Source organism: Dioszegia hungarica (assembly GCF_025882075.1).
Source record: "Dioszegia hungarica strain PDD-24b-2 chromosome Unknown MKK02contig_8, whole genome shotgun sequence".
Classification (NCBI taxonomy): domain Eukaryota; kingdom Fungi; phylum Basidiomycota; class Tremellomycetes; order Tremellales; family Bulleribasidiaceae; genus Dioszegia; species Dioszegia hungarica.
The window spans coordinates 5,244,523-5,267,761 of NW_026515770.1; the positions used below are offsets into that span (position 1 = coordinate 5,244,523).

A 23,239-nucleotide genomic window follows, 5' to 3' on the forward strand; every position below is an offset into this window, starting at 1 on the left:
TATCTGTCGGACGCTTCGGTCCTGAAATCTGACACGTTATCAGCTTACTTTACGAGCGAGTAGGTATTCTCGAGGTCGACCAAGATCCGGCCGGAGTTGGGTTCATCGGACTATTTGACATCCTTTGACACTCAGGGCTAGCATAGTCTTATGTCATCCTTCACTATGGCTTGTCTGTTTCTACCGTACCCGCATCGCGCTTGTTTCTTTCAACATTCTGCCTCTTACCAATACTCTCCGAATTTCACCTCATCAACCCGCAATATGCGAAGCGCAACGCAGCGAGAGAAGAATCGGGCCGACAGACGATACTTGGACAGCGAGTTCACACTACCGGATGGGAGAATCATCTTTCTCGCCACTGAGCCGTTTGATGACAGTTTCACCTACAAGATCGGACTTGGGTCCAGTCGGGCACCGCGCAGCAACCAAGCCACGCTGCCCAGCCTCAAAGTGTCTGGTACGGCTCTCTTGGACGCCGTTCTGGTGAGACTTAACACTGACCACCGTCTGATAAGATTATCGGCTGACGCTCGAGACTTCTGCACAGCGTGACCAGTACGCTCAAATGAGGACGGAGCGAGAAACTACATCAGGCGGTACGACATCCAGCCCGCCTTTTCCAGCCTGCCCGCTCTTCAAGCTGACTCGTACAGGTATGACTTGCACGGGCAGCGCAGCATTCCGCAACTGGGTGATGCGACACTTCAAAGGTAGATATATACTGACGAGCAGCTCGTCGGGGCTGCACTGATGATACAGCGTACAACAATGTATCCGCCGAGGAGGCTGCCAAGGCTGGCAAGTCGGTGAGCGACGCTTCAGTGTGGACGGCTCTGGCCTGGCTGATATACCACAGCAAGAGAATGCTACCCTGCTTGAAGAGAGCATTCCGAAGGCCGAGCAAACAGGCGAGATCTTTGATGCACTGACGGAAGCTGATCGATTTCATGCTTCGGTCGTGCTGTGCTCTCCGCTCGACAGGACCTGCACGAGCGCGATACTGACGCTGGGTAAGGGGCGGAAGCCTGTGGCTGATGAGGTGAGACCGATGAAAGTCATCATGCCGCCTTCTATAATTGCTGACACTTCAGACGATACGCGAGATGGCATCGTCGGGACTCGCGAGACATGCACGCCTACCCACCAGGAAGGATGGCGAGACTGATCCGATGATCGACGAGCGTATCGCTGTCCTTCTTGAAATCTACCGCTCCACAGATCCCCGAAGTGATGGCACGACAGAGTCCGCCGTCGATATCGATGAACGAATCCTTGACGCGCTGGAACATCAAGCAAAGATCATCCAGATACTGGCCACCGTCGCCGAAGATCGGAGCCGGCGCATCGACCTGCCCGTGGTCACACACAAGGGATTCGGTAGACGTTACTTGAAGAAGTGCGCACCTGGCGAGTTCAGCCTCAAGCACTGGCCGAATGGGGAAGTCCATACACTCGATGGATCTGTCGAATCGTGGGGAGATGTCACTGACCCAGAATGGCGGGCGGTCATCACTTTTACAGGGGTTGGCCCGGTCATCAGCCTCAACAATCAGAAGGACCCTCAGCCAGAGGCAGGTATGGGACAAGAAGAATTCCAGGCCGCTGAATCAGAGGATACAGACTCTGTGGCAGGAGGGGGAGGCAGGTATAGGACTGAGGATGACACGGAGCTTTGGGGTTTTGGGAAAGAGGTCCTCGAGTATTGAGTCAGCGTTGATTCGAGTCAGGCTTCCCATTCTGTACCTGTACTCGCTTTGAATACTGTGCATCTGCTAGCGGCCTTTTCGATTCATCTCATTCTTGTGGCGTCTAGCTCGAGATCGTCCGACTTGGGCCTCCATCTCCGGGTGGCGAAGCGAGAGTCTGGACAGCGTGGACCACCAATGCTGAGGTCACGAGACGTAGCCCAAGTCTACAAACACCTGACGTCGGACCATCCAGCTTTTTGATGGAGGCCAGCATCTCCGAGATATCGCAGATGTCTGTCCTATCCCAAGGTGTCGTCTTGCCCCATCACAGTCCGCACCGTAGTGCTTTCAATGGAGCTTCGCGCGGGCGCCACTATCGCAGAGATGCGGCGATCGCCGGGGTGGGGAATTCAGGAGCGCGACTATAGACCTGCTTTCCCAGTTCAACTGTATCAAATCGTGTGCTTAGCAATACACCCAAGAGCCCGTAGTCGGAGGCGCCGCGATTACCCGCGTCCACCAGAAATAGACGGCTCAAGCTATCTCCCAGAACTCTCGCACGAACGGCTCAGCACGATCACTACCGGCAGTACGCTCTGCAAGATTAGCACCCCTTTCCCCGCATCTCGGCCCTGCACTGGACCTCCTGATCAGTTCACCGCGCGCCGTATCATAGCTGGAACTAAGGTAGGCTTCATCTCTTGTCCATGTGGTGCCACAGTAAACCGTACCCGAGCTGATTTTGGCATCTCTAGAGGATTTGACGCTGATAGCAATAGCAAACGATATGCTCATTTCCCGAGATGGGAACGCCGAAGCCTCTACATCGCGCAGACGAGAGCCCACATCGGCGATACCGGTGCCAGGCATGGCGGGCGCTCGAGAAATAGTACTGGGTGACTCCGGCCTGGTGGCCTCTGCCCCGCGTCACCCATCTAGCCGGGTCCGATCCGAGCCTCACGCTAAATCCCCATCACCAACCCACCTCACCCAACCCACTCCGACAGGCTCTCACTATCCGCGCAATCAACTTGGACCGCCAATATCTGTCCTATCCCGATACCCTATCCATTCACCTTCCTCCTCATCCTCAATGCCTCACATCAACATCCCACCCCAACTCCACTCCATGGTTTCGGGAGCATGCGCCGGCCTCGTCGCGTCCATTGTCACCTGCCCGCTTGACGTGCTCAAGACGTCTTTACAGGCGTCGAGTGTAGCGGCCGGCTCGGCGGAATATGAGGGTGTCCAGAAGACGGCTGGGAGGATATGGCGGCAGGCTGGGCTGAGGGGGTTTTATCGAGGATTGGGGCCGACGCTGGCGGGGTATCTCCCGACGTGGGGGATATATTTCACGGTGTATGACTTGATAAAGGATAGGATGGGTGTATGGGCGAGTGATCCATGTGAGTCTTACAGGACGAATAGGACCCTCAGAATCAAGGAGACGACGGCAAGCAGGAGGTGGAAGAGGGTGGGTAGGGGGAGATTTCAGGCAGTAGCCGGGGACCTCCCTATAGAGTTGGAGATCAGTCAGGTCAGGAACTAATCTTGCAGCGCATCCTCATGTCGACACGTCAATACAGCACATCATAGCCGCGATGACTGCCGGTGCCACGGGAACCATCTTCACAAATCCCATCTGGGTGGTCAAGACTCGTTTTATGGTTAGTCTGCCGCTGTCTCGACTTTTGTGTAGGTCTAAGCTGATATATCAGGCTCAAGCGACCATGGCGGCATCAGAGACGCGCTATCGCAGCACCCTCGAGGCGTTCGCGACAATATACCGTACCGAGGGGTTCAAGACCTTCTACAAGGGATTATTACCGTCCCTGTTCGGCGTAGTACACGTTGCGGTGCAGTTTCCGCTGTATGAGAAGGCCAAGACATGGGCAGGTGAGCACTGTCACAGGTCTGCACTGGGAAAAGGCTGAGCTCAGACACCCGCTCAGCCCAAGATATCGAGAATAACGCATCTTTACCGGCATCTACCATTCTCGTCTGCTCGGCCTTCTCCAAAATGATCGCTTCGGTCGCTACCTACCCGCACGAAGTTCTTCGCACCCGGCTCCAGGTGCACAAGTCCCATGGCCGTCCATCCAACGCGGCCGCCAATGCTGTCCATCCGATCACGTCAACCACCCATTCCTCGACAGCCTCAGTGAACGCTTTGGCGAGTTCTGTAAATGGCGGCAAAGGCCCGCATGCCCACTTCTACTCGCCACTGGTGACTGGCTCTCATCCGCCACTACCTCTCAGCGCACCAGCCGCTCTACTGCGGGTACCTGCACCGGGCGCGGACCCAGGGTCAGCTGTGCAAAAGCCAGCGGAGCCGATATGGCGTCGGAAAGGCGGGATCGTGCAGACGTTCTTGGAGATCAAGCGGCAGGATGGGTGGAAAGGGTTTTACCGGGGATTGAGTATCAACTTGGTCCGGACTGTACCAAATAGCGCGGTTACGATGTTGACGTGAGTCCGTCGAGCGTTAGAATTGAAAAGAGCAGTAGCTGACGGCTCAGGTACGAGTTGATCATGCGGAGCTTAGCAAGGAATTAGCCTATCTATGGAATGATCTGCTGTCTGGCAATTCCGCTGTGGCAAACTTGCATACATACACCTATTCTCAGATCAAACATCAACCAAGAACCTTCGCCAACCCCTCCACCACAGCAACAAGCGCCATCGCTCCCGGATCAGGCGGCATATCCCTGTCTGCCCTATCACCGACATAGGTCGCTCGCCCCAGCTTGGCCGTCATGTCCTTGGTCGCCTCCCCGCCCTTTCTCGCTGCTGCTGCCGCCTGCTTCAAGTCGCCCGTCGACGCCAAGGACTCGGCAAAGGGAATGAGCGAGTCCATGACTGTGCGATGACCCACACGGGCTGCTGTGCGCTGCTTGAGCGCTTCGAGGGCTCGGAGGGCAGTCTCGCCAAAGAAGGCGGGTGTGGCTTTGAGGGATGGGTCGGCCGAAACAGAGTCGATGAGCGAGGTGGTGAACCCCGCGAGGAAGATGGAGAAGATTGCGCCAAGGGTACCTCCGCAGGCATCTGACATCAGCTCTGGCCCACAAGCTGACTGTTCCCAAGTGTGACTCACCATCGATGATGTCGGTCAGTTCTCGGAAGAGATTGACAAGATCACCATCCTCCCCAAGACCGGCTTTGAGTGCTCCAAGTGTCGCCTGTGCACCCTGGGCGCATGTCTCTCCGCAATCACCATCGCCGACGATCTACTGCTTCAGCGACATCTCACCTCATCGGAGCTAATAAACTCACCGTGTCCCATCTCGTCAAGTCGGGTTCAAGAGCGATAGTATCGTCCGACGCCACCTTCATAGCTTCCCGGAACGCCTTGGCGTCCACTACGGGTGTCAGCACAATTATCTCCGCCGCCTCAGGGCCGACATACCGATCAGCTTGGGTCCGCCAGTATGCACCAACTTCTCCTCCTTCTCCACCTCAATAAACTGGTCCGCCCGCTTCCTTGACGCCAAATTCGCAGGTACAGGGTACATGTTCTGCGTCGCTGGCCATCCGGGGGTATTGTGCGGCGCATCAATCAGCTCAAGGAGGTGCGCCGTCGAAGTGAAGCTGCACTCCTCGGCGATGTTGGTGAGGTTGAGCAGGGAGAGGGAGACTCCAGGCATGTTCATGGAGCCCATGAAGGGGCCGGTAAAGATTCGCTTGGGGACTATGCCGCGTGATTCTGCACGTCAGCTCTGGAAAGCGGTCAGCGCTTTGGAAGGAGCTCACCAAGCTGTGTCAATGTCTCGTCTGCTACTGCGCCCATCTCGAGCGCACTCATGCCTCCCTGGTTGTTGACGAGGAGGACGAGCTCATCCCCGTCTTTGAACTTGACGTATGATCGCTCAGGGTCATCTTGGTTCAATAGCAAGTCCAGGAGCTTGGTAATGAACTCTTCTGCGCTCGGCTGGGGGATGTTGAAGACTCCCTTTCTCGTCAGCTACATCCACAGGCCAGAAAATGTTCAGCGCACCGTCTCGTTGTGCAGTCCCAGACCGATCTCAACCCTCCCCTCGGGGATCTGCCAGTCCCCCGTCCGGCCAGGGACGTGACAATGATCCAGCGCAGCGCAGATCGAGGCTGTGTTGGTCGATGTGGATCGACCAAGAGTGACGAGCTCTTCAAAGCCCATGTCCGCCTCGGCGCCAGCTCCGAGGATCTTGCAGACTGCTCAGTCAGCTTTGTGCCCTCACTCTCGGCGGAGCTTGGTAAACATACCCAAAGTGATGCCTGCGAGACACCTGCGCCCGACCAGCTTCCCTCTTGTCTTGGGCACCGAGACGTCATCGCCTACCACGACCAGCTCGACGTTCTTCATCCCCGCCGACTGGGCCATGAGCCTAGCGAGACCAAAATGGAGGTTGTCTCCAGTGTCTACTGATCAGCATGGCTGTCCCGCTTATTAGCTTCAGCTCATGACCCACAGTTGGTGATGATCAGAATCGTCCCCTTGTCGCTCGGCACCACCTTCATCCCCCCGCTGACCTGCTTTGCTGACGGGCTCGCAAACACGTCCCCCGCAACACTTGCGCTCAACAGCCCTTTACCCACAAAGCCGACCGTTCCAGGCTCGTGTCCAGATCCACCACCGCACAGGAGGGACACCTTGGACGAGTCATGGTCTGCGCGGTAGACGACCTTGAGGGAGGGGATGAGGTTCAGGTAAGGGTGGCCCGCGACGAGGCCGCGGAGGGAGCGGACGACGAGGGTTGTGTGGTCGTTGAAGATGTGACGGTCTGTCATCTTGGCGATGCTTCTGCTTAGTGGTTCAGCAGATGATCTGGCCTAGAGATAGTAGGGCAGCTGCTTGTATATGACAGCAGGAGAACCGTTGGACAAGCTGCTCCAGCGATGTCTCCGGAGGATAGGCGGAGCTTCTCCTCGGGCTGATCTCGACTGGCCCGGCCCGGAGATGCCGGCAAGTCACGGGTATAAGATTGGCTTGCCATGTCTTGTAGTTGGAGCCAAAGCCTTCCTTCTGGCTATCAACTGAGTCACGTTCCTCCACACCCATCTTCAGCCCAACATCTACACCATGCCTCCCTCCTGGACCATCGCGATCGGGTGCGACGATGCCGGCTCCGAGTACAAGGAGCTCATTAAAGCCGATATGGAGAAGGACCCGCGCGTCAAAGCGGTCATCGATTGCGGGGTCACCAAGGGGTCTGATGACTTCAAGACGCCCTACCCGCACACGGGTGTGGCGACGGCGCGGAAGGTGGCGAGTGGGGAGGCGGACCGGGCGCTGCTGATTTGCGGGACGGGGATGGGGGTCGCGATTGCCGCTAATAAGGTCAAGGGGATCAGGGTGAGCTCTATTCATCTCTCTGACAGCAGGGCGGGAGATGGAGCTGATGAGGCCAGGCATCAGTAGCGCACGACTCGTTCTCCGTCGAGCGGCTCGTCAAGTCAAACAACGCCCAGGTGCTCTGCCTCGGCCAAAGAGTCATTGGCATCGAAGTAGCGAGAAAGCTGGTTGGCGAGTGGCTGGGCCACGAGTTTGACCCTACATCAGCGAGCGCGGCAAAGGTGGCGGTGATAGGGGACTATGAGAATGAGGCGTAGGAGTGGGAGGAGAATGTGATGCCAGATATACTACACAGGATGATATAAAGGTTGTTATATGTAGATGCGTCTAGACTAGGTCTTCTATGCCGTTCAATCCCCCAGAAACGATTACCCCATGAGTATACAAAAGAAGCTACACCATCCTCGAGCTCAAGCGAACCCTCCACCCTCATATATCACCCCCATTCATCCAGCCTCCGCCCGTCTGCGCCGAGTAGGGATGTTGCTGTGCCTGATATGATGATTGCTGTTGTTGCTGCTGTTGAAGCTGCTGAGGCTGATGCTGGAGATTCGCAGCACCAATATCACCTACAGGCGCCATCCGCTCGATGTTGTTGAACCACGCGCTCCACTGATCAAAGTTGAAGCCGTTCACGGGGAGTCCATCGAGCATCGCCGGGTCGTACCCCGCAAATGCAGTTTGCTAAACAGTAAGCACTCACTCTCAAGTATTCGATGTCAACAACTCACATCGGCAAACCCATTGGCCATTCCGCTGACATCCCCCCCAAAGTCAAGCCCAGCAAAGTTCATCTGCGGATTGACATTGACGCTACTCCCCGCCATCTGCATATCCCTGAAGACTTGCATGGGATCGTCCGGCGGTCCGTGCGTCTGGCCTTGTTGGTCGATATGGAGGGTGTTGGCGAGAGGGGCCGCATGCGCGAGCCGGGGATGTATGTCGTTGGGTGGACGCCCGTTCGATAGGGCAGGATCAAATCCCGCCCCGAAACCATGGTCGACACTCCCACTCCCATGCGAGTCGCCCGAGCCCGACGGCCGTCCGAGCCGAGTCATCGCCCGAGCACGGATGGAGGGGTCCGTACTCTCCATCTCGGGCGGCGGACGCTCCTTGCCCACATCCCCCATAATCACCACCGAGTTTTCCGTCAGACCCGAATCCTCCTTCTCCTCGTTGTCCTGCGCGACCCAGATCCCGCCGTACGGGTTTAAAGTGTCCCGTTTCCAGATGGCTTTGCCGAGTGCGGGACGATGCTGGACGCCGGCGGTAGGGTTGATCGCCGGTGGCCGATCGTCTTCGGGATTGGTCTTGAGCGCTGCTTCGTACAAGAGTGTCATGGTCTCGCACGTTTTGCGCCGGATCGACATTTGGTCTAATCGTCAGCACTTGCCCATACCCGGTAATAGAAGACTGACCAGGCTGTACCGCCTCTTCCCACCTCAAGGCCGTCTCGCGGACCTGCTTCAGACTCTCCAGACTCCCCGGCTCCCGCCTCCGCACCCAGGTATGATACTGCACCAATGCGCAGCTCGTCGCGGCGTACGAGTATACAAAGACCGTATCGAGTGCCTCGGGATTGTGATTGAGCCAGTCGAGCGCCTCGGTCGCCCACATGGCCATCTCGGACCAGTGCATCGTCTCGAGGGCGAATTGGAGATGTGGCGGGCAGATGTACGTGATCCGCATGAACGGGCGCCAGAGTAGGAAGTGGAGCGTGGTATAGGCAAGATGAAGCAGACCTGGGCATCAGCGCCGTCCTACAAGTTAAACCGCTACACTCACCGGTGGCAAAGCTCGACTTTGGTCCTTCTAATCGCAACCCCTCCGGCAGTCCCTCCTTCCACGCCCGCATATCCTCCAGGATCGAATACAGCTGCTCGTCCGTGGCGTGTTTGAGCCCCGTCGGGCTATATATCGTCTTCAACACCCTTCCGACCAGTATACTAAGCTTGAGATGCTCCGTCAATGCCAAAAAGGACGGCTCGATCGGCCACGTAGATGGGTTCTGGTCCTGTATGATGTCGTATCCGGCCGGCAGGAGGACGTCGCAGTCGAGCAGGTCGACCGTGAGGGGTATCCCGAGTGCGGCGCCGTACCATCTGTCCATGATGACGCAGGTTGCCCAGATTCGCCGACGGAGCTCGACGTAGGCTAGGTCTTTGGGTGTCTGGGCGCGGACGTGGGATTCGCGATGCAGCCCGAGATCTTGCGCCTGATGGTCAGCGAAGGTCGTCTATATGGGATTGGACATACCATGCGGATAGCAGAACCGGTTCGCATCAACGAGGCGCTGGCCGTGGCTGCGGTGGGCTGAGCATGTAGATCACCGACTTGAGCCAGTACAAGCTGAAATGTAAGCTAGGCCGACTCCTTCATCGTCACGGATAGGCCAGCTCACCAGAGCCTGGACATTCTCTATCCGCGCATCGCTCAGAATATCGTTACTCCTCAGCAAGCCATTGATGATACCCCTCACTCCAGCGAAGATCTCCCTTGGAAACTCCCTTCTCGTCGACCCCACTCCGCAGATGCTGTACAGCAGTAAAGGCGGCGGGGTCTGCTTCGCCGCGAATTCCGACCGGGAGATGACGGGAAAGAGGTGAGCCAAGTGGTCGAAATACGCATTGACGAGAAGCGAGATGGTTCGGGCGTTGATGACCGGCCGATTGAGTTTGTTGTGGGTATGTGAGGGATCACCGTTCTCGCCGTTCTCGCCGTATCGCCCGTCGTTGCTGGAGGGTGGGGCTTTGACCCGGATGAGACCGTTGCCGTCCTCGGAGACTTCCCAGGAGTGATGATACCGCAGATCGTATGCTTCTGAGGCGGATGCGGGGAGTGAGGTGTGAAGGAGGAAGGATAAAGAAGTTGGACCTGCCGATCAGTACCAGTCAGAGGCGAGTCTCACCTTCTATTCGGCCTGGAACTTCCCCTGGCGGCCGCACTGGACTTTCCGTATAATTCACCGCTGGTTCAACCTCTTTCTCTGGCTGATCAGCAAAGCTCACTCGGTCATACAGTGAGACGCTCACCTGCCGGGGCTGCTTTCTTTCTCTTGAACCTCGTCTCGGTGATGGGTAGGAAAAAGGTGCACTCCAGTTTGTACTGCTTGCAGTGGGCGCAGAGGGGAGGCCGACCTTCGGCATCTGATTCGCCAGCTGATAGGATATCGCACCGGATCTTCTTGCTCCGCTTATTCGTCAGCTGATCCTATGTTCCAGAGTTGAATACCCACACAAGCATCACACGCTCTCCCGGTCTTGATCCTCTTCTCCCTGTCCTTGTCGGCCGCATCTCCACTCCCTACGCTGGGCTCCCTCTCGCTCTTCCGCTTCTTCTTCTTGTTCCCGGCTGACTTCTCCTTGGCAGTACCGTTGACTGGTGTACTCGTTCCTTCGGCTCCGTTGGCAGCCGCAGGCTCCTCTTCGTTTCCCGGGGCCGAAGAGACGGGTGCGTAGTCCGACTGTGAGAATGATGGCCGGCCGTATTGCGCAGGGTAGGGCGACGAGCCATGACTGGGACCGCCGTACGATGGACCCGGACCATCTGTTTGTGCAGCGTACCACAATGAAGTCGGGGGATGGGGAGGTTGGGGTGGATAGCTTTCATGAGCTGTATATGACGCCCAGCTCCCTGTGACCTCTTCCTGCTGGGTGTAGGGATAATACATCCCCCTCGCCATGCTTGTCGGTGGCCCTTGGTTGTGGTCGTACAAGTTGGGCTGTGGATACGTTGGGGAGGACATCTCCCCGTTCCCCTCTGCTGCGCTGGATCGCTGCATGGCCAAAGGAGTGGAGAGTATTCGCCGCCGGTCCGTTCGTAAGCTGCGTGCCGGAAGTTGGTTTCGGCAGCAAAGAGACTATGTATAACTGAAACCCGGGCTGGGAGCGGTCGATCTTTGTCGAGAGCGATCAGATCACGCTTGACGACTCTCGCCGTGATTTGGTGAGCGCCTGGAGGGGGGTTTGCTAATGGGTGATGTGTGAAGACAGGAGCAAGGTAGAGTAAGATTAAACAAATACCCATATCCCTGCTGCTGGCTCCAGCTCCATGGCCATCCTCGCTTCGCTACGTTATCAATCGCTTGTTCGGGCGAAAAGCGTCATCCCCGAAGAGTTAGGCGCATCGGGCATCCCCGCAAAAGATAGGTGCAGGCCTCGGGAGAAACTAGGCTTGACTCGGATCTTTCCTGATGCTCAATCAACCCTCCCCATTACTGTACACGTCTTCCTCCGTCCCTCCTTCTCCCCTTTCTTCTCCCATATTCCATCCATCACTCATTCATCCCTTCAGACCCGTCTCCTTACAGCACATCAGCAGCAGTATCACAATGGCAGAGGCAAAGAAAGACACTGTCGTCCTCCAGACTTCCGATGACGAGCAATTCACCGTCGAGAGGAAGGTCGCAGAGCGCAGCGCGCTCATCAAGAGTATGATGGAGGGTGAGTCACCTTTTTGATGCGGCTCGGGGCTTTTATGGGTGGGAGGGTGTACGACGCGGGGCTGAGGGTATAATGGGCTTCTCAGACGCGTGCAGGAGAACAAAGCGGTGCCGAATGGAAGGACTGAAGGGGCGGCATCACGGTTGAAGGGAGAGGAATGTTGGAGCGAGGTGACGGGACCGGGGTGTCTCTTCACCTCAGTTCTTCCTTTACCTCTTCCCTCACTCTTCCTTTACTACCTGACTCTCTCTCTCTCTCTCCGGACGAAATTCATTACTTGGACCAGCGTATACGCTTCACATCACATTTTCTACTCCTCATTCCTTCATCGCACCACAGATAACCCCCAAATTTGCCTCCGGTCTACGCTCTTCTGCTCCCATCAAGGTCGCACTTGAGCTCACTCAGCAGACCTTGGAGCTCAGGAAGGTTCCCTCATACCCCTCCCCAACGTGTCATCTAGCGTCATGGTCAAGATCCTCGAGTACTGCGACCACCACAAGTCGGAGCCGCTCCCTGCGCCGGACGCGAACGACCAGGATGACGCGAGGAGGAAGACCGCCGAGATCGGCGAGTGGGACTCCAAGTTCATTGTGAGCTACCCTGATGTCACAGAGATTGTGAATAGAAGCTGACTGTATCAGCAAGTCGACCAGGAGATGCTCTTTGAGATCATTCTCGCTGCCAAGTGAGTACACCTGCGTCTCCTTGTGAAATTTGCTGATTCCTCAGCTACCTCGACATCAAGCCTCTGCTGTGAGCTACCCGATATCTATGTGGCCATCTGGACTAGCTGATTTTACAGCGACGTTGGGTGCAAGACCGTTGCCAACATGATCAAGGGCAAGACCCCCGAGGAGATCCGAAAGCTCTTCAACATCACCAACGAGTAAGTGTCTCGCCTTGCTTCCCACTGGACACCGAGCGGCAGGGGGAGAGCGAGCATGCTCCCTTCTGCCTATGACACGACTAATTTGTGTCTGCGCTGACGACTCAGCTTCACTCCCGAGGAGGAGGAGCAGATCCGCAAGGAGAACGAGTGGGCGGAGGAGTAAGTCATCTTATTAGCACGGCTAGGGATCGCACTGACGTTTCAGCCGTTAGAGAACTCCTGTGGAGTTTTAACCAAAATCGCGACCTAGAATCCGGGCTTTCTCGTTACACCTCTTCAGAACACCTGGCGGGGTGAAATCTCCATCCTACCTGTAAATATCACGAATGAGAAACCTGTAAATATCACGAATGAGAAGTCTGTAGAGTATGAAGATCAGCAAATGAGGTAGATGTTCAGTATCGGGTCTGCATTCACTTGTTCACGGCGAAGCGTTCACGGTGAAGCGTCCACGGTGAAGCCCAAATGATAGGCAAGCACTTCGAGGCTGGAGACGAAAGCCAATGAGAAGCTGGACCTGTTCATGAACGCCCCCGGTCGTGAAGTAAGTTGCGTCTTCTTGCTGGCTCCCGCCTGGCTCGCTGGTCAGGGTGGATCTTAGCCAGTCTGGCAGAGCAGACGAAGACCGCAAAACGGATGGTAGGGGAAAGCGGGGCTTCGCCCGTCTCAGCGGGGCATGGCATGTGACGCGACCTTGATCGAGAGCACGAGATCCAATTATCCGAACTACTCCTGATCTCATCTTGCCTCTACTTTTTCTCCAGCTACATGTCTTTTTCGCGATCCGAATAACCCCGCCAGACGCCAAAATACCACCATGGACCCATCCGCTTCCAACCGTCAAGCCAATCCAGCGAGTAATCAGGCGGGTCCGTCGAGAAGTGGGGGAACTGGATGGTCCGCCGTCTCCTCGATGTCGGGAGCGGGTACCGACGTGCCTTCGGGCGGCTCTCTGGCTGCGACAGGGACCTCTGCACAGGTCTTTGAGCAGGATACGAAGGATGAAGGGGAAGATGGAGCGGCTGGGCAGGCGCCTCTACACCTGTGAGTGCATGCAGGCCTTCACATAAGATGGTAGCGGCAAGCAGCGGGGCGGGGTGTTTGGCCTGAAGCTTGAAGGCACGGGCGGAGTATCGCGTGACTTGCTTGCATACCCTCGACGGTGCTGATACGGTACAGGAGAACGAGCTCTACAGGAGAAGACAAAGAACCTCGAGTCCAGCTCGCCTGCTTGCACTGCCGGAACAAGCGAATACGGTGCAGCGGAGAGAAGCCAGTCTGCACGGTATCTCCCTCGGTCCCGCCTTTGGATGTAGCTGACTCGGCATAGGGATGTCTCAAGGCGGCAGTCATATGCGAGTGGCCCTCTGGACGGCGGAAGAAACGGACGCGCAAAGAGATGGAGGAGGCCAAGCTGCTGGAAGCTGCAGCTGGGGGCAGTACCGACGCAGGAGCATCGACCTCGACGGGCAAGGCGAAGTCGGCTGTCGAAGCGCCAGCGCCCAAGCCAGCGACGGCTCCGTTGGATCCAGTCATACCGCCTATGCCGGTCGCTGGGCCCTCGCATGGGCCTGGGTATCAGTCGGGCTTGCCTCGGCCGCAGGAGGCGCAGGGGTTCATGCCTGGCTACGGCGATTCGGGGATGGGCTTTGACAGCCTCTTCAACGGGAGTGGGGTAAGTACATTGCCTGATCCCGGCGAAGATCTGCCGCTGACCTTGCAGAACGAACCCTTCTCCGCCGACCTCTCTGCTGCGGCTTTTGACCCATCGGAATTCTGGTCCTTCCCCACTCCCTCCTCCACGACCAACACTGCATTGCCGACTGGACCTATCTCATCGTCCATGCCCTTCCCAACCGGTCCGACACCAAATTACGTCTGGCCAACAGGCTTCTCCCCCGATATCACCCTACCCCAATTCCCCTCTGGGCTGTCAAACGACTCGAATCCCGCGGAACCGATCATGGCGCAGTTCATGTCGAACAAACACAGTCCTGCCACAGATATGCGCTTGATTAATGCGCTGGAGAACCAAGCGGCGTTTATTGAGGGGAATCCAGCAGAAGACAAGGATTTGGAGCTCTTCTATTACCGTTTCGTACGTCTTGTCTTTCTTCTTGCCGGATTGTGCTGATAGTCAGGCTGGATCAACGGCTATACAACCTGGTATACACCGTATATCGCTCAAGCTACAACGCCGAAGCACGACCGGCGAATCTCCTCTCACCGCCGCCCCTCAGCCAGAGCGGGACGACCACAAACCACCCATCCTAGACACCTACCTCCCCCGCAACCCCGCTGAGCTCTTTGACCTGAACGGCATGCCCCTCCTCTCGGTCTGGCAGCCCCTCTTCGACCTCTTCCTCGCCAACATGTCGCAGCACTTCCCCTCGGTCTCCCGCCAGCGCATGACGGAGCGGTACGAATCAGGCACTATGTCCAATTTCCTTGCCAATTGCATCTGCGCATGCGGGGCGCGCTTCTCGAGCGATGCCAAAGACCGCCAAGCCGAGGCGTCCGCACCCTTCATTGCCAAAGCGCAGGAGCTCATCATCCCCCTCGTCCACCTCCCTACTACCGAAACCACCACGGGTCTCATCTTTCTCGCTTGGGCCAATTTCGGCCAGAATTCCGAGAGCGGCCTCTGGGAGTTTTCGGGGATGGCCATTCGTATGGCGATCGACATCGGAATCCACGAGAACTCGGATCTGTACGAGTCGCCCGCCCATATCGTTCGGACTCGCCTACTCTTCTGGACATTGTTCATCACGGACCGGATCGTCGCTTTTGCGACCGGCAGACCCGCGTCTATATCGGAGGATATCGTCGAGGTGCCCTTACCTGAAGACAAGGACTTCTTTCCGGACCCTTCCAGGAACACGCCCGGCTTCCCACCAGAAACGATCGAGCCGGTCCCCTTTGTCTACTTTGTCCGGCTCATGATCATCTGCGGGAGGATATCGAATGTCTTGAATGGACGCAGAGGGCGGGCGCGGACGCTAGTCTCGACAGCTGAGCCATTAGCGGAGCAGCTGGTGGAATTGCAGATGCGCCTGGTGCAGTTTGTGGCGGGGCTGCCAGAGAGCTTGAAGTGGTCAGCGGATAATTTCAGGCATCAGCACACGAGGGGTCACGGAGTGAGTTTAGCTTATGCTGCGACTGTGACTGTGCTTATGACTAGGGCTGCTTTCTCGCCATACATCTCTGGTCACATGCGGTCCTCGCTCTCATCTACCACCCCGAACTCCTCAAATCCCCTTCGGGTGTCGAGACGCCACTCAACAAGGGCATGTCGAGGAATATCAAGCTCAGTCTCGCGAGCAGTCGGCAGATATGCGAGTGTATGGTGTTTGCGGACTTGGTCGCGCCGAGCAGCTATACCAGTACCCCGTTCCTGGTTCAGCCTCTCTTTGTCGCTGCGTGAGTAGCGCCAATTTCTCTCCTTCCGTCCCCATTGTCTGGCCATATTCGGTGTAGTCTCTTTCCCAACGTCCGCTATCCTGTCAGATCCTTTTCATCACATCTCTCCCCTTCTTTGTTCGAGCGGGACGCCTTTGTCGCCTGCGTCCACTTCGGCCGAGTCTTATGATCCTCGAGCTCGTTGTCAAGGGTGCAGGCTGACAAGAATAGCATGGCGATTATACACGAGATGAGAGCTGTATCTGTCGCTGAGTCATCGGGGAACGCCTCGGACATGTTCTTGCTGTCGATGGCGAGGCAGAATCTGACGGCGCTGTTGAATGCTATCTCCAGAATGGAACAGTACTGGGCGGGAGCAGGCTATGTGGCAACCATCTTGGAGAAGCGTAAGCCTAATCCTTCACAATAAAAAAGGTGCTGATCCGTAGGCTCCGGTATCAAAGCCACATCCCACTCGGGCCGTAAAACACTCATCTCCCTCCCCGACCTCGGACTCCTCAAGCGCTTCTCGACAGATAAGGACGACCCACGCAATCTCGCTCCCGCCACTGAGACTTCCCTGCAAGAAAGCATCGCCAAGTCAGAACGGGACAACGCTAGTCCGTACTGGCTCGCGGATCTCATGGCGGGGTATACAGTAGAGAATATGAGCTTTGCGCCAGCTGATAGCCTTGATCTGGAGAGGCTGTTGTCAGGGTCACTGGGGGGTGCGGCGGGAGGATTTGGGGGACCTGGAGGGGGAGGCGCGGGAAGTATCTAAAACCCGCGGGTCTGTTACATCGGTTGTATGGGCATTTATATGTAATGCTGTGAATCGAGCTACTCAGTCGCCCTCTCTACATTGGATGAGACTGGTACTGGCAGTGTACCAGCGTCACAGGGGGACTGCCACACTGCCACTTTCACCGTCGCCACTGTGCCACATTCCACCTGTCTCGGCCCTTCGGCATTGCACGGCAGCTCAGGGTCGTCACCCCGGAGCTATATCCAACGGGCCCAACTTGATCTTATCTATCGCTCCGGGCGGGACGATGGAGCGGACAAGGAGTCCGGGATGTCGGGCAAAGCCTATGCACCTTGTGCCGGACTGCCTTCCGCCCGAGTATACGGAGAAGGGGTAGTATATAGGAGAACGCAACCCATCTTGCTTTAGCCAGATACCATATTCCCACCCATCATTAGTAAACTGCACGCCCATTCCCCCATTCTCCGATTCAAAAACCCTCACAATGTCTGCACAAAACGGATCCCCTCAGAAGAACGTCGTTCTCATCACCGGTGCCGGAGGATGGCTCGGTGGCATTGTGAGTATCTTTCGAGCAGGCGGTGATGGACAGCGCTAACTCTCAGCTTGCCGGCGAGCTCCTGTCTGACCCCAAAACCCCCGATGTCCACCTCATCCTCGCCGACATTGTCGAGCCCAAGGCTCCCAAAGGCGCCAAGAACGTCATCTGCCGCAAGGCCGACCTCTGCGACCGCAAAGAGGTCGAGTCGCTGTACACCACCGAGTTTGGTGTGCCCGACACGGTCTACTGTTTCCACGGTATCATGTCGCGGGGATCAGAGGACAACTTTGACTTGGGTGTAAAGGTGAGTTTTACAGGCTACGCGCACAACGAGCTAGCTGACTCTCAGGTCAATGTCGACTCCATTCGTGAGATGCTCGAGGTGTCACGGGCAAACCGCCCAGCATCGGGCGAGCCCATCCGCTTCATCTTCACCTCCTCCCTCGCCGTTTACGGTGGACCTCTCCCGGACGTCGTCACTATCGACACCATTGCCACTCCCGAGGGGTCATACGGTATGGGCAAGCTCGTCGCCGAGATGTTTGTCAATGAGTACACTCGTCGCGGCTTTGTCGATGGCCGTATCCTCCGTCTCCCTACCATCGTCGTCCGCCCCGGTGTCCCCTCCGCCGCCACATCCGCCTTCATCTCGGGCATCATCCGGGAACCCCTCCACGGCGTCGAGGGTATCTGCCCCGTCGGAAATGGCATGGACTCGCCCGAGCTCAGCCTCTCGGCTTGGCTCGCCAGTCCCGAGACCACCATCAAGAACTTTGTCATTGCCAAGCACGTCCCGGCCGACAAGTTCCTCCCCCAGACCCGCGTGGTCTACCTCCCTGGTTTCACTGCGAGCGTCAGAGATGAGCTCGAGGCGCTGGAGAAGGTTGCCGGGCCAGAAGTGTTGAAACTGGTCAAGTTCAAGGTGAGTCATGAAGGTATTGCATGGTTCGTCTGCTGACTTGTAGGATGACCCCATCAACCGTCGTATTGTCGGCTCATGGCCCGCCAAATTTGACAACAGCTACCCCTGTGGTTTGGGTTTCGTGGCGGACGAGGGAGGGATGGTACCTATTGTCCAACGCTTCAAGAACGCTGTTGAGGCTGGTCTCGCTTAGATGTTGCTTTCTTGGGCATTATGTACCACATGTATCTGGTCTTCTGGGTACTGTGCTGCAGGCCACCGCACTCCATGCGCTTCTGACTCGCAGCTCTTCGCGGCTGTGCGTACTCAAATGCCACTCATGACGCGTGATCTCAGAATAGCTCGTACCTGGTTTCAGTCCCAAAATACACGCCTGGAATGTGTTTCAAACCATATCATGACGTGGTGAGTCTCGGATCTAACTCTGCACAGCTGCTTGCGGACGGCGGCGGAGCGGCGAGAGGGGGATCTGGACAGGGGAGAAGAACTGGGACGAGGAATAAATGAGGACTCGCCTCTTCCTGCCACTTCTTTCTCTCTCTGCTGGATCACTCGCCTCTCCTCGTCTCTCGACCTCCGCACCCGCCGACGCACAACCTCGGAAACCGCCGGCACCTCCGCTTCTGCCGTTGAGCCGAACCTAAAGCGCCTCAAGTCCTTTGGAACGGACGCTCAACAAATTTGGAGGACACCATCTTCAACTTTGCTTTAACATCTCATCCCACCTGATCCACGATGTCCGTCACCCCTGAAGCACCAGGCGCCATGGGCCCAACCATGACCGAGAAGCCCGCCAAGCGATCCATGTTTGGTGGTCGCCACAAGCAGGCCGGCGAGGCGGAACTACAGCAGCATCAGCAGGATCGGAGGGGGTTCTCGCAGGGCTTCTCTTTGCTCAGGTGGCTTAAGTGAGTACTGGCTGCGAGCTGGATCCTGATGGGGCTGACCTCCAGGCTGCATGGCATCGACCTCATCACTATGGCTGCCATGGGTGCAGTCGGTCTGGGTGTCTATGAGGCCAATCCAGGTACGTCCTTTCACTTTCATGATCAACCTCGGCTGACTGGCCAGCTCCAAGCCGTTCCTTCCCAGTCTTCAACCTGGATGGGAACATCGCATACCCAGAGTTTGCGTACCCAGTACGTTCACCTCACAGATGGATCTACTGGTCAAAGTGTGGCTGATATAGACAGCTCAGAAAGAACATTATCCCCATTTGGGCGGCCGCGTTCATGGTGAGTGGAGACATCGCGAAGCTGACGAACCTAGGCCTTCTTCATCCCTGCTCTCTTCTTTGTGCTTTTCCAGATCAGAATCCGAAACATCGAGTCGCTGTTAGGGACGACGATGGGTCTGCTAGAGTCACTGAGTACGTACGACCTGGCCTGAGCTTGCGTGGATGAGCTGACCTTCTAGTCACCGGAGCGGTATTCCAGGTCTTCCACAAGTGGCTCATTGGAGGGTTGAGGCCTCACTTCTTGGGTATGTACGCCTTGTATAGTGCAAGACCACGAGCTGATACAACAGATGTTTGCCAGCCAGACGTGTCCAAAATCACACCATCTGGTAACGGCTTCCAGCGGATCATGTACGACCGGAGTATCTGTACCGGGTAAGCACGCTGTCATCGTCCTCCGGCCAAGCTGATGTGATAGTGACCAGAACGAGATCAATGACTCGCTCGAGAGCTGGATGTGAGTTCTCAGTTTGCATACAAGTCGTGAGAACGGAGCTCATGGTGTGAAGGTCGGGCCACTCCACGGCCGCGTTTGCGGGCTTTGTGGTATGTCATTGACTAGATCAGGAGAGCCCGGCTGATCAGCAGTACCTCTTCCTCTACTTCAACGCACAGCTGAAGGTCATGTCCAACCACCGCCCCGCGTAAGCTTCCCTCTGATGTTTGCAGGATGAGAGCTGATTCACAGGTACTGGAAAATGGTCCTTACGATCGCGCCTCTCCTTGGCGCCTCGCTTATTGCTGCCTCTCTCACGGTTGACGAGTTCCACAACTGGTACGACTGCCTCGGCGGAGCGGTGACCGGCACCCTTTGCGCGTTCGTCGCGTACCGCAAGACCTTTGCTGCCACCTGGGACTTCCGTTTCAATCACATCTTACTGCCTCGTAAGTTCCCAGCTTTGGAAGGGAGTAAGTCACTGAAGAATCAGGCACGACCTCGCTCTTCCACCGTCACCCCACCGACGGGGGAATGCACCACGCTCAATTCGACTACTCGACCGGCGAGACTCGGATGTACGCCCCTGCTGCGAGCGAGGGTGGTTGGAGGACTGACTGGACTATGAGCGGGGCACCAAGCGATGCTGCGCGAGTGGCGGTCTAGGGCGGGTTATGATTCAGGACTCAGGCGAGGGGCTATACGGTCAGGACAGGGCAATACACGGCAATGAAGATCTAATATACTGTACGATCTGTTCATAGTGAGTATTATATGGTGCACAGCGTTCTTCCTGCCCGTGATCCCTTCAGTAAGATGCTCAGTACTGCCGCGACCGAGACCTCAAGTCCTCAGAGACTGAGCAAGGACAGCTTGCAAGGAGAGGACGTCTCGCGTCTCGGCTTTGAGGTTAGCCGAAGTACGTCATCGCTCGGCTGATCAAGACTTGCCTCCACCCCTCCACTCGGCACTTTGCTCGGCACTATATAGGTCGGCTGCTTCTGCTCTTCACCTCCCACATCCCACTTCGAATACACAATGAGCTTCATTCAGGTAAGGATGCAGTATTGACCGGCGGACACGTTCTGACTGGCTCAGCTGGTCACCATCAACGCGAAAGAGGGTAAGGGCGCGGAGATCCGGAGGCGTAAGTGACAGCGCGAATGTTCCTGGTGATGGCGCTGACCTGTCAGACCTTGAGCAGGTGTACGAGGATGTCAAGGCGAACGAGCCTGGAACCAAGAAGTACCACATCGGAGTGGACACCAAAAACTCGGACACCATCTGGCTCTGGGAGGAGGTGCGTCGGTTCTACTTCTTGAGCGATGAGCCTGCTGACCAGGATAGTACGAGAGCGATGCGGCTCTTCAGGACGGTGAGTCACCAGTATGAACGAATAGATGCATTGGGTATGGGAGCTTGCTGATGCTTTAGTACACCGGAAGGGGAAGCCATACTTGGGTGGGTCATGGCGTTCGCAACATGCCTGTGACCGGCTGACAACGCAGAGTTCATGTCGCAGAAGGACAACCTGATCGGCGGCTTCCAGATCCAGAGGCTCGACAAAGTCAACTAGATGCTATGCACCTTGGTCTGTTGAGGCGAACCGTGAGGATCGCTATCGAGGAAAGCAAAATCATCTACTGGACTGAGCGGCGGCCGTTCATGTTAGATTGTAAACCTTCACGAACATCGAAATGCCAATCCACCTTCAGACATGATGGTGTCCGCGCTGAGATGTACACTTTGACTCGACCTGCATGATCTAGATAGCTCCCTAAGCTTTGCCGATACAACCGAACAGCTTGAACAACTTCTCGCACTCGTTGATGACCACCTCGGTCGCGTCCTCAATGGCCTCGGGCATGGGCTTAGTCTTGAGTCCCTCGCAGAGGTTCTCGATGTAGGGATCACGAATCCACGAGTTGACATTGATCTGTCCGTCAGCGCGAGGCACACTGGTAGGAATGAAGAACCTACCTTGCTGACACCAGCCTTGATCATCTGGCCCCACATGTGTTCGGGGAGCTCGTCGGTACCGTGAGCGCAGATGGGGATACGACCCTTGAACTGCTTTGACAAGGTCTCAAGCCTACATTATTAGCTTCATAGCAGTTACACATCGCCTAAGCTCACAGTTGCATGTCCCACTGGCCATCGGCACCTCCGAATGGGACGTACGATCCGTGTCGGTTTCCAACACACGGTGCGAGGATGTCGGCTCCAGTCCTTCGCTATCAGCCTCGCTCAATATGCTACTGGACTCACCTCTTCAAGAACTCCTCAGCCTTTGCGGGGTCAGTCAGAATCGTCCCCTCAACCTGACGGAGACCGGCTTCACCGCCCTCCAGACGACCGAGCTCCACTTCGGTTCGCACCCCAGCGGCGTTGCATCGCTTGATCCAGGGAATGGCGATGTTGATGTTCTCCTCATCGGTCTATCCGTCAGCTTGATATGGTGAATAGGCGGCGACAACTTACATCCGCGTGCGACGCATCCACCATGATCGAGTCAAACTTGATCCCCTTCTCCGCGAGTCCGACAGCGAGCTCGAGCTGCTCATCGTTTGTAGCGTGGTCGAGGTGGACAGATACGGGGACGGAAGCATTGTGCGCCCTGCAAATGTTAGCGACAGCTTTACTACAGGTGCTTGGCGCTTACATGTCAAGCAGGAGCTGAAGGAACGGTCCTCCGCCGTACTGCAGAGTCACGGGGAAGAGTTGCACAATGACAGGAGCCTTGAAGCGCTCTGCAGCGCGAATGACACCGACTACTTCTGCCCAGTCGTAGCAGACTTGCGACAGGACACCATCTGCCCTTGTCAGCATTCCACGTCGCGCCTTCTAATGCGTAACGCACAGCCGCCAGCTTCAGCTTTGGCGAGGATATCAAGCGTGTGATTGTTCTTGGTCGACATGGCGTTGGCCGATTTGGTTGCTGCTAATGATGTAGATGAGCTAAGTCTGATAGTCGAGCTGGTCTTGAAAGCTTGACGCTTGACTTGCTTGATCGCTTCATCCCCCATGCTCGAGTGAAGCGGTCCCCTCCTCGGGCCGGCCCGGTTAGGGCCGGCTACGTTTCCCGCGGATTGCGTTGTCTTGGACGTTGAACCCGGTGACATGTGACTTCGCCTCCTGTGACCATATCACACCGTGCGTCACGTCACGCTACCGGAAAGAAAGCAATTGAAGTTGTGACTGGATCAGTGTGGCTGATGTGACCCGTCCGCCTGAGACATCTCGGCATCTGACGACTAGAGTCGCATCGTTCCGGCCGTTGGTCGCCTTGAGTCCCTCGGCCCTCGGAGTTTCATTCCCTTCCGCTCGACGGCTGTCCTAGGCTGTCCTGCGCTGCAGCAGACATCGTGCCGATCCCTGTCGGGATTTTCGGACCTCCATCTTTTCGGTCTCAAGCTATAGATAGCCCCGCATCACTCCCGCATACCTCTCCGCATCCCCGGAACAATCGCTGCGGGGCCTCGCCAAGTACGCCGTCTCTCCCCCTGCCCGAAATGGCTCTTGACTTATAGAATCGCGAAACGAATCCTCTATAAGTACCCCAGACAACTGACAGGTGCCCCGTC

General features: G+C 56.6%; 11 protein-coding genes across 11 annotated transcripts; 8 read left to right on the forward strand and 3 right to left on the reverse strand.

The window, feature by feature from the left end:
- Positions 1 to 264: 264 nt before the first annotated feature.
- Positions 265 to 1,709, forward strand: MKK02DRAFT_45773 (uncharacterized protein; the record flags this gene model as incomplete). Its single annotated transcript, XM_053093605.1, has 6 exons — positions 265 to 486; positions 539 to 599; positions 657 to 713; positions 763 to 809; positions 860 to 1,042; positions 1,095 to 1,709. 6 exons carry the CDS (start codon positions 265 to 267, stop codon positions 1,707 to 1,709), a joined length of 1,185 nt encoding a protein of 394 aa, XP_052946841.1.
- Positions 1,710 to 2,784: 1,075 nt separating this feature from the next.
- MKK02DRAFT_45774 (mitochondrial carrier domain-containing protein) lies at positions 2,785 to 4,164 on the forward strand (the record flags this gene model as incomplete). Its single annotated transcript, XM_053093606.1, has 4 exons — positions 2,785 to 3,097; positions 3,249 to 3,358; positions 3,410 to 3,587; positions 3,632 to 4,164. 4 exons carry the CDS (start codon positions 2,785 to 2,787, stop codon positions 4,162 to 4,164), a joined length of 1,134 nt encoding a protein of 377 aa, XP_052946842.1.
- Positions 4,165 to 4,326: 162 nt separating this feature from the next.
- On the reverse strand, positions 4,327 to 6,455 carry MKK02DRAFT_24731 (Dak1 domain-containing protein; the record flags this gene model as incomplete). Its single annotated transcript, XM_053086924.1, has 8 exons — positions 4,327 to 4,736; positions 4,786 to 4,918; positions 4,965 to 5,050; positions 5,098 to 5,394; positions 5,442 to 5,640; positions 5,686 to 5,882; positions 5,931 to 6,086; positions 6,137 to 6,455. 8 exons carry the CDS (start codon positions 6,453 to 6,455, stop codon positions 4,327 to 4,329), a joined length of 1,797 nt encoding a protein of 598 aa, XP_052946843.1.
- A 292-nt stretch (positions 6,456 to 6,747) lies between these two features.
- Positions 6,748 to 7,277, forward strand: MKK02DRAFT_45776 (uncharacterized protein; the record flags this gene model as incomplete). Its single annotated transcript, XM_053093607.1, has 2 exons — positions 6,748 to 7,020; positions 7,077 to 7,277. The coding sequence occupies 2 exons, from the start codon at positions 6,748 to 6,750 to the stop codon at positions 7,275 to 7,277; spliced, it is 474 nt and encodes a 157-aa protein (XP_052946844.1).
- Positions 7,278 to 7,739: 462 nt separating this feature from the next.
- MKK02DRAFT_27024 (fungal-specific transcription factor domain-containing protein) lies at positions 7,740 to 10,690 on the reverse strand (the record flags this gene model as incomplete). Its single annotated transcript, XM_053087294.1, has 9 exons — positions 7,740 to 7,900; positions 8,090 to 8,395; positions 8,439 to 8,762; positions 8,806 to 9,235; positions 9,277 to 9,369; positions 9,422 to 9,894; positions 9,929 to 10,027; positions 10,053 to 10,212; positions 10,256 to 10,690. 9 exons carry the CDS (start codon positions 10,688 to 10,690, stop codon positions 7,740 to 7,742), a joined length of 2,481 nt encoding a protein of 826 aa, XP_052946845.1.
- Positions 10,691 to 11,350: 660 nt separating this feature from the next.
- MKK02DRAFT_45778 (putative ubiquitin-protein ligase) lies at positions 11,351 to 12,517 on the forward strand (the record flags this gene model as incomplete). The annotated part of the gene is made up of 6 exons (XM_053093608.1): positions 11,351 to 11,462; positions 11,874 to 12,055; positions 12,107 to 12,150; positions 12,195 to 12,218; positions 12,268 to 12,351; positions 12,460 to 12,517. 6 exons carry the CDS (start codon positions 11,351 to 11,353, stop codon positions 12,515 to 12,517), a joined length of 504 nt encoding a protein of 167 aa, XP_052946846.1.
- Positions 12,518 to 13,531: 1,014 nt separating this feature from the next.
- Positions 13,532 to 16,534, forward strand: MKK02DRAFT_25074 (putative pathway-specific nitrogen regulator; the record flags this gene model as incomplete). The annotated part of the gene is made up of 7 exons (XM_053086983.1): positions 13,532 to 13,639; positions 13,685 to 13,833; positions 14,026 to 14,452; positions 14,544 to 15,491; positions 15,536 to 15,774; positions 15,985 to 16,160; positions 16,203 to 16,534. Coding segments are annotated over 7 exons (2,379 nt in total), but the record flags the coding sequence as incomplete, so codon positions are not given.
- Positions 16,535 to 17,003: 469 nt separating this feature from the next.
- On the forward strand, positions 17,004 to 18,175 carry MKK02DRAFT_37378 (putative nucleoside-diphosphate-sugar epimerase; the record flags this gene model as incomplete). The annotated part of the gene is made up of 4 exons (XM_053089636.1): positions 17,004 to 17,078; positions 17,125 to 17,364; positions 17,410 to 17,982; positions 18,026 to 18,175. The coding sequence occupies 4 exons, from the start codon at positions 17,004 to 17,006 to the stop codon at positions 18,173 to 18,175; spliced, it is 1,038 nt and encodes a 345-aa protein (XP_052946848.1).
- Positions 18,176 to 18,717: 542 nt separating this feature from the next.
- Positions 18,718 to 20,321, forward strand: MKK02DRAFT_45781 (phosphatidic acid phosphatase type 2/haloperoxidase; the record flags this gene model as incomplete). Its single annotated transcript, XM_053093609.1, has 12 exons — positions 18,718 to 18,890; positions 18,936 to 19,009; positions 19,054 to 19,121; positions 19,176 to 19,217; positions 19,252 to 19,351; positions 19,399 to 19,464; positions 19,510 to 19,594; positions 19,638 to 19,676; positions 19,729 to 19,765; positions 19,808 to 19,863; positions 19,908 to 20,104; positions 20,149 to 20,321. 12 exons carry the CDS (start codon positions 18,718 to 18,720, stop codon positions 20,319 to 20,321), a joined length of 1,110 nt encoding a protein of 369 aa, XP_052946849.1.
- Positions 20,322 to 20,693: 372 nt separating this feature from the next.
- Positions 20,694 to 21,231, forward strand: MKK02DRAFT_45782 (uncharacterized protein; the record flags this gene model as incomplete). Its single annotated transcript, XM_053093610.1, has 6 exons — positions 20,694 to 20,708; positions 20,754 to 20,802; positions 20,849 to 20,955; positions 21,003 to 21,030; positions 21,090 to 21,116; positions 21,164 to 21,231. 6 exons carry the CDS (start codon positions 20,694 to 20,696, stop codon positions 21,229 to 21,231), a joined length of 294 nt encoding a protein of 97 aa, XP_052946850.1.
- A 201-nt stretch (positions 21,232 to 21,432) lies between these two features.
- On the reverse strand, positions 21,433 to 22,777 carry MKK02DRAFT_45783 (fructose-bisphosphate aldolase class-II-domain-containing protein; the record flags this gene model as incomplete). Its single annotated transcript, XM_053093611.1, has 7 exons — positions 21,433 to 21,591; positions 21,636 to 21,747; positions 21,792 to 21,884; positions 21,924 to 22,093; positions 22,137 to 22,272; positions 22,318 to 22,468; positions 22,516 to 22,777. 7 exons carry the CDS (start codon positions 22,775 to 22,777, stop codon positions 21,433 to 21,435), a joined length of 1,083 nt encoding a protein of 360 aa, XP_052946851.1.
- Positions 22,778 to 23,239: the final 462 nt, after the last annotated feature.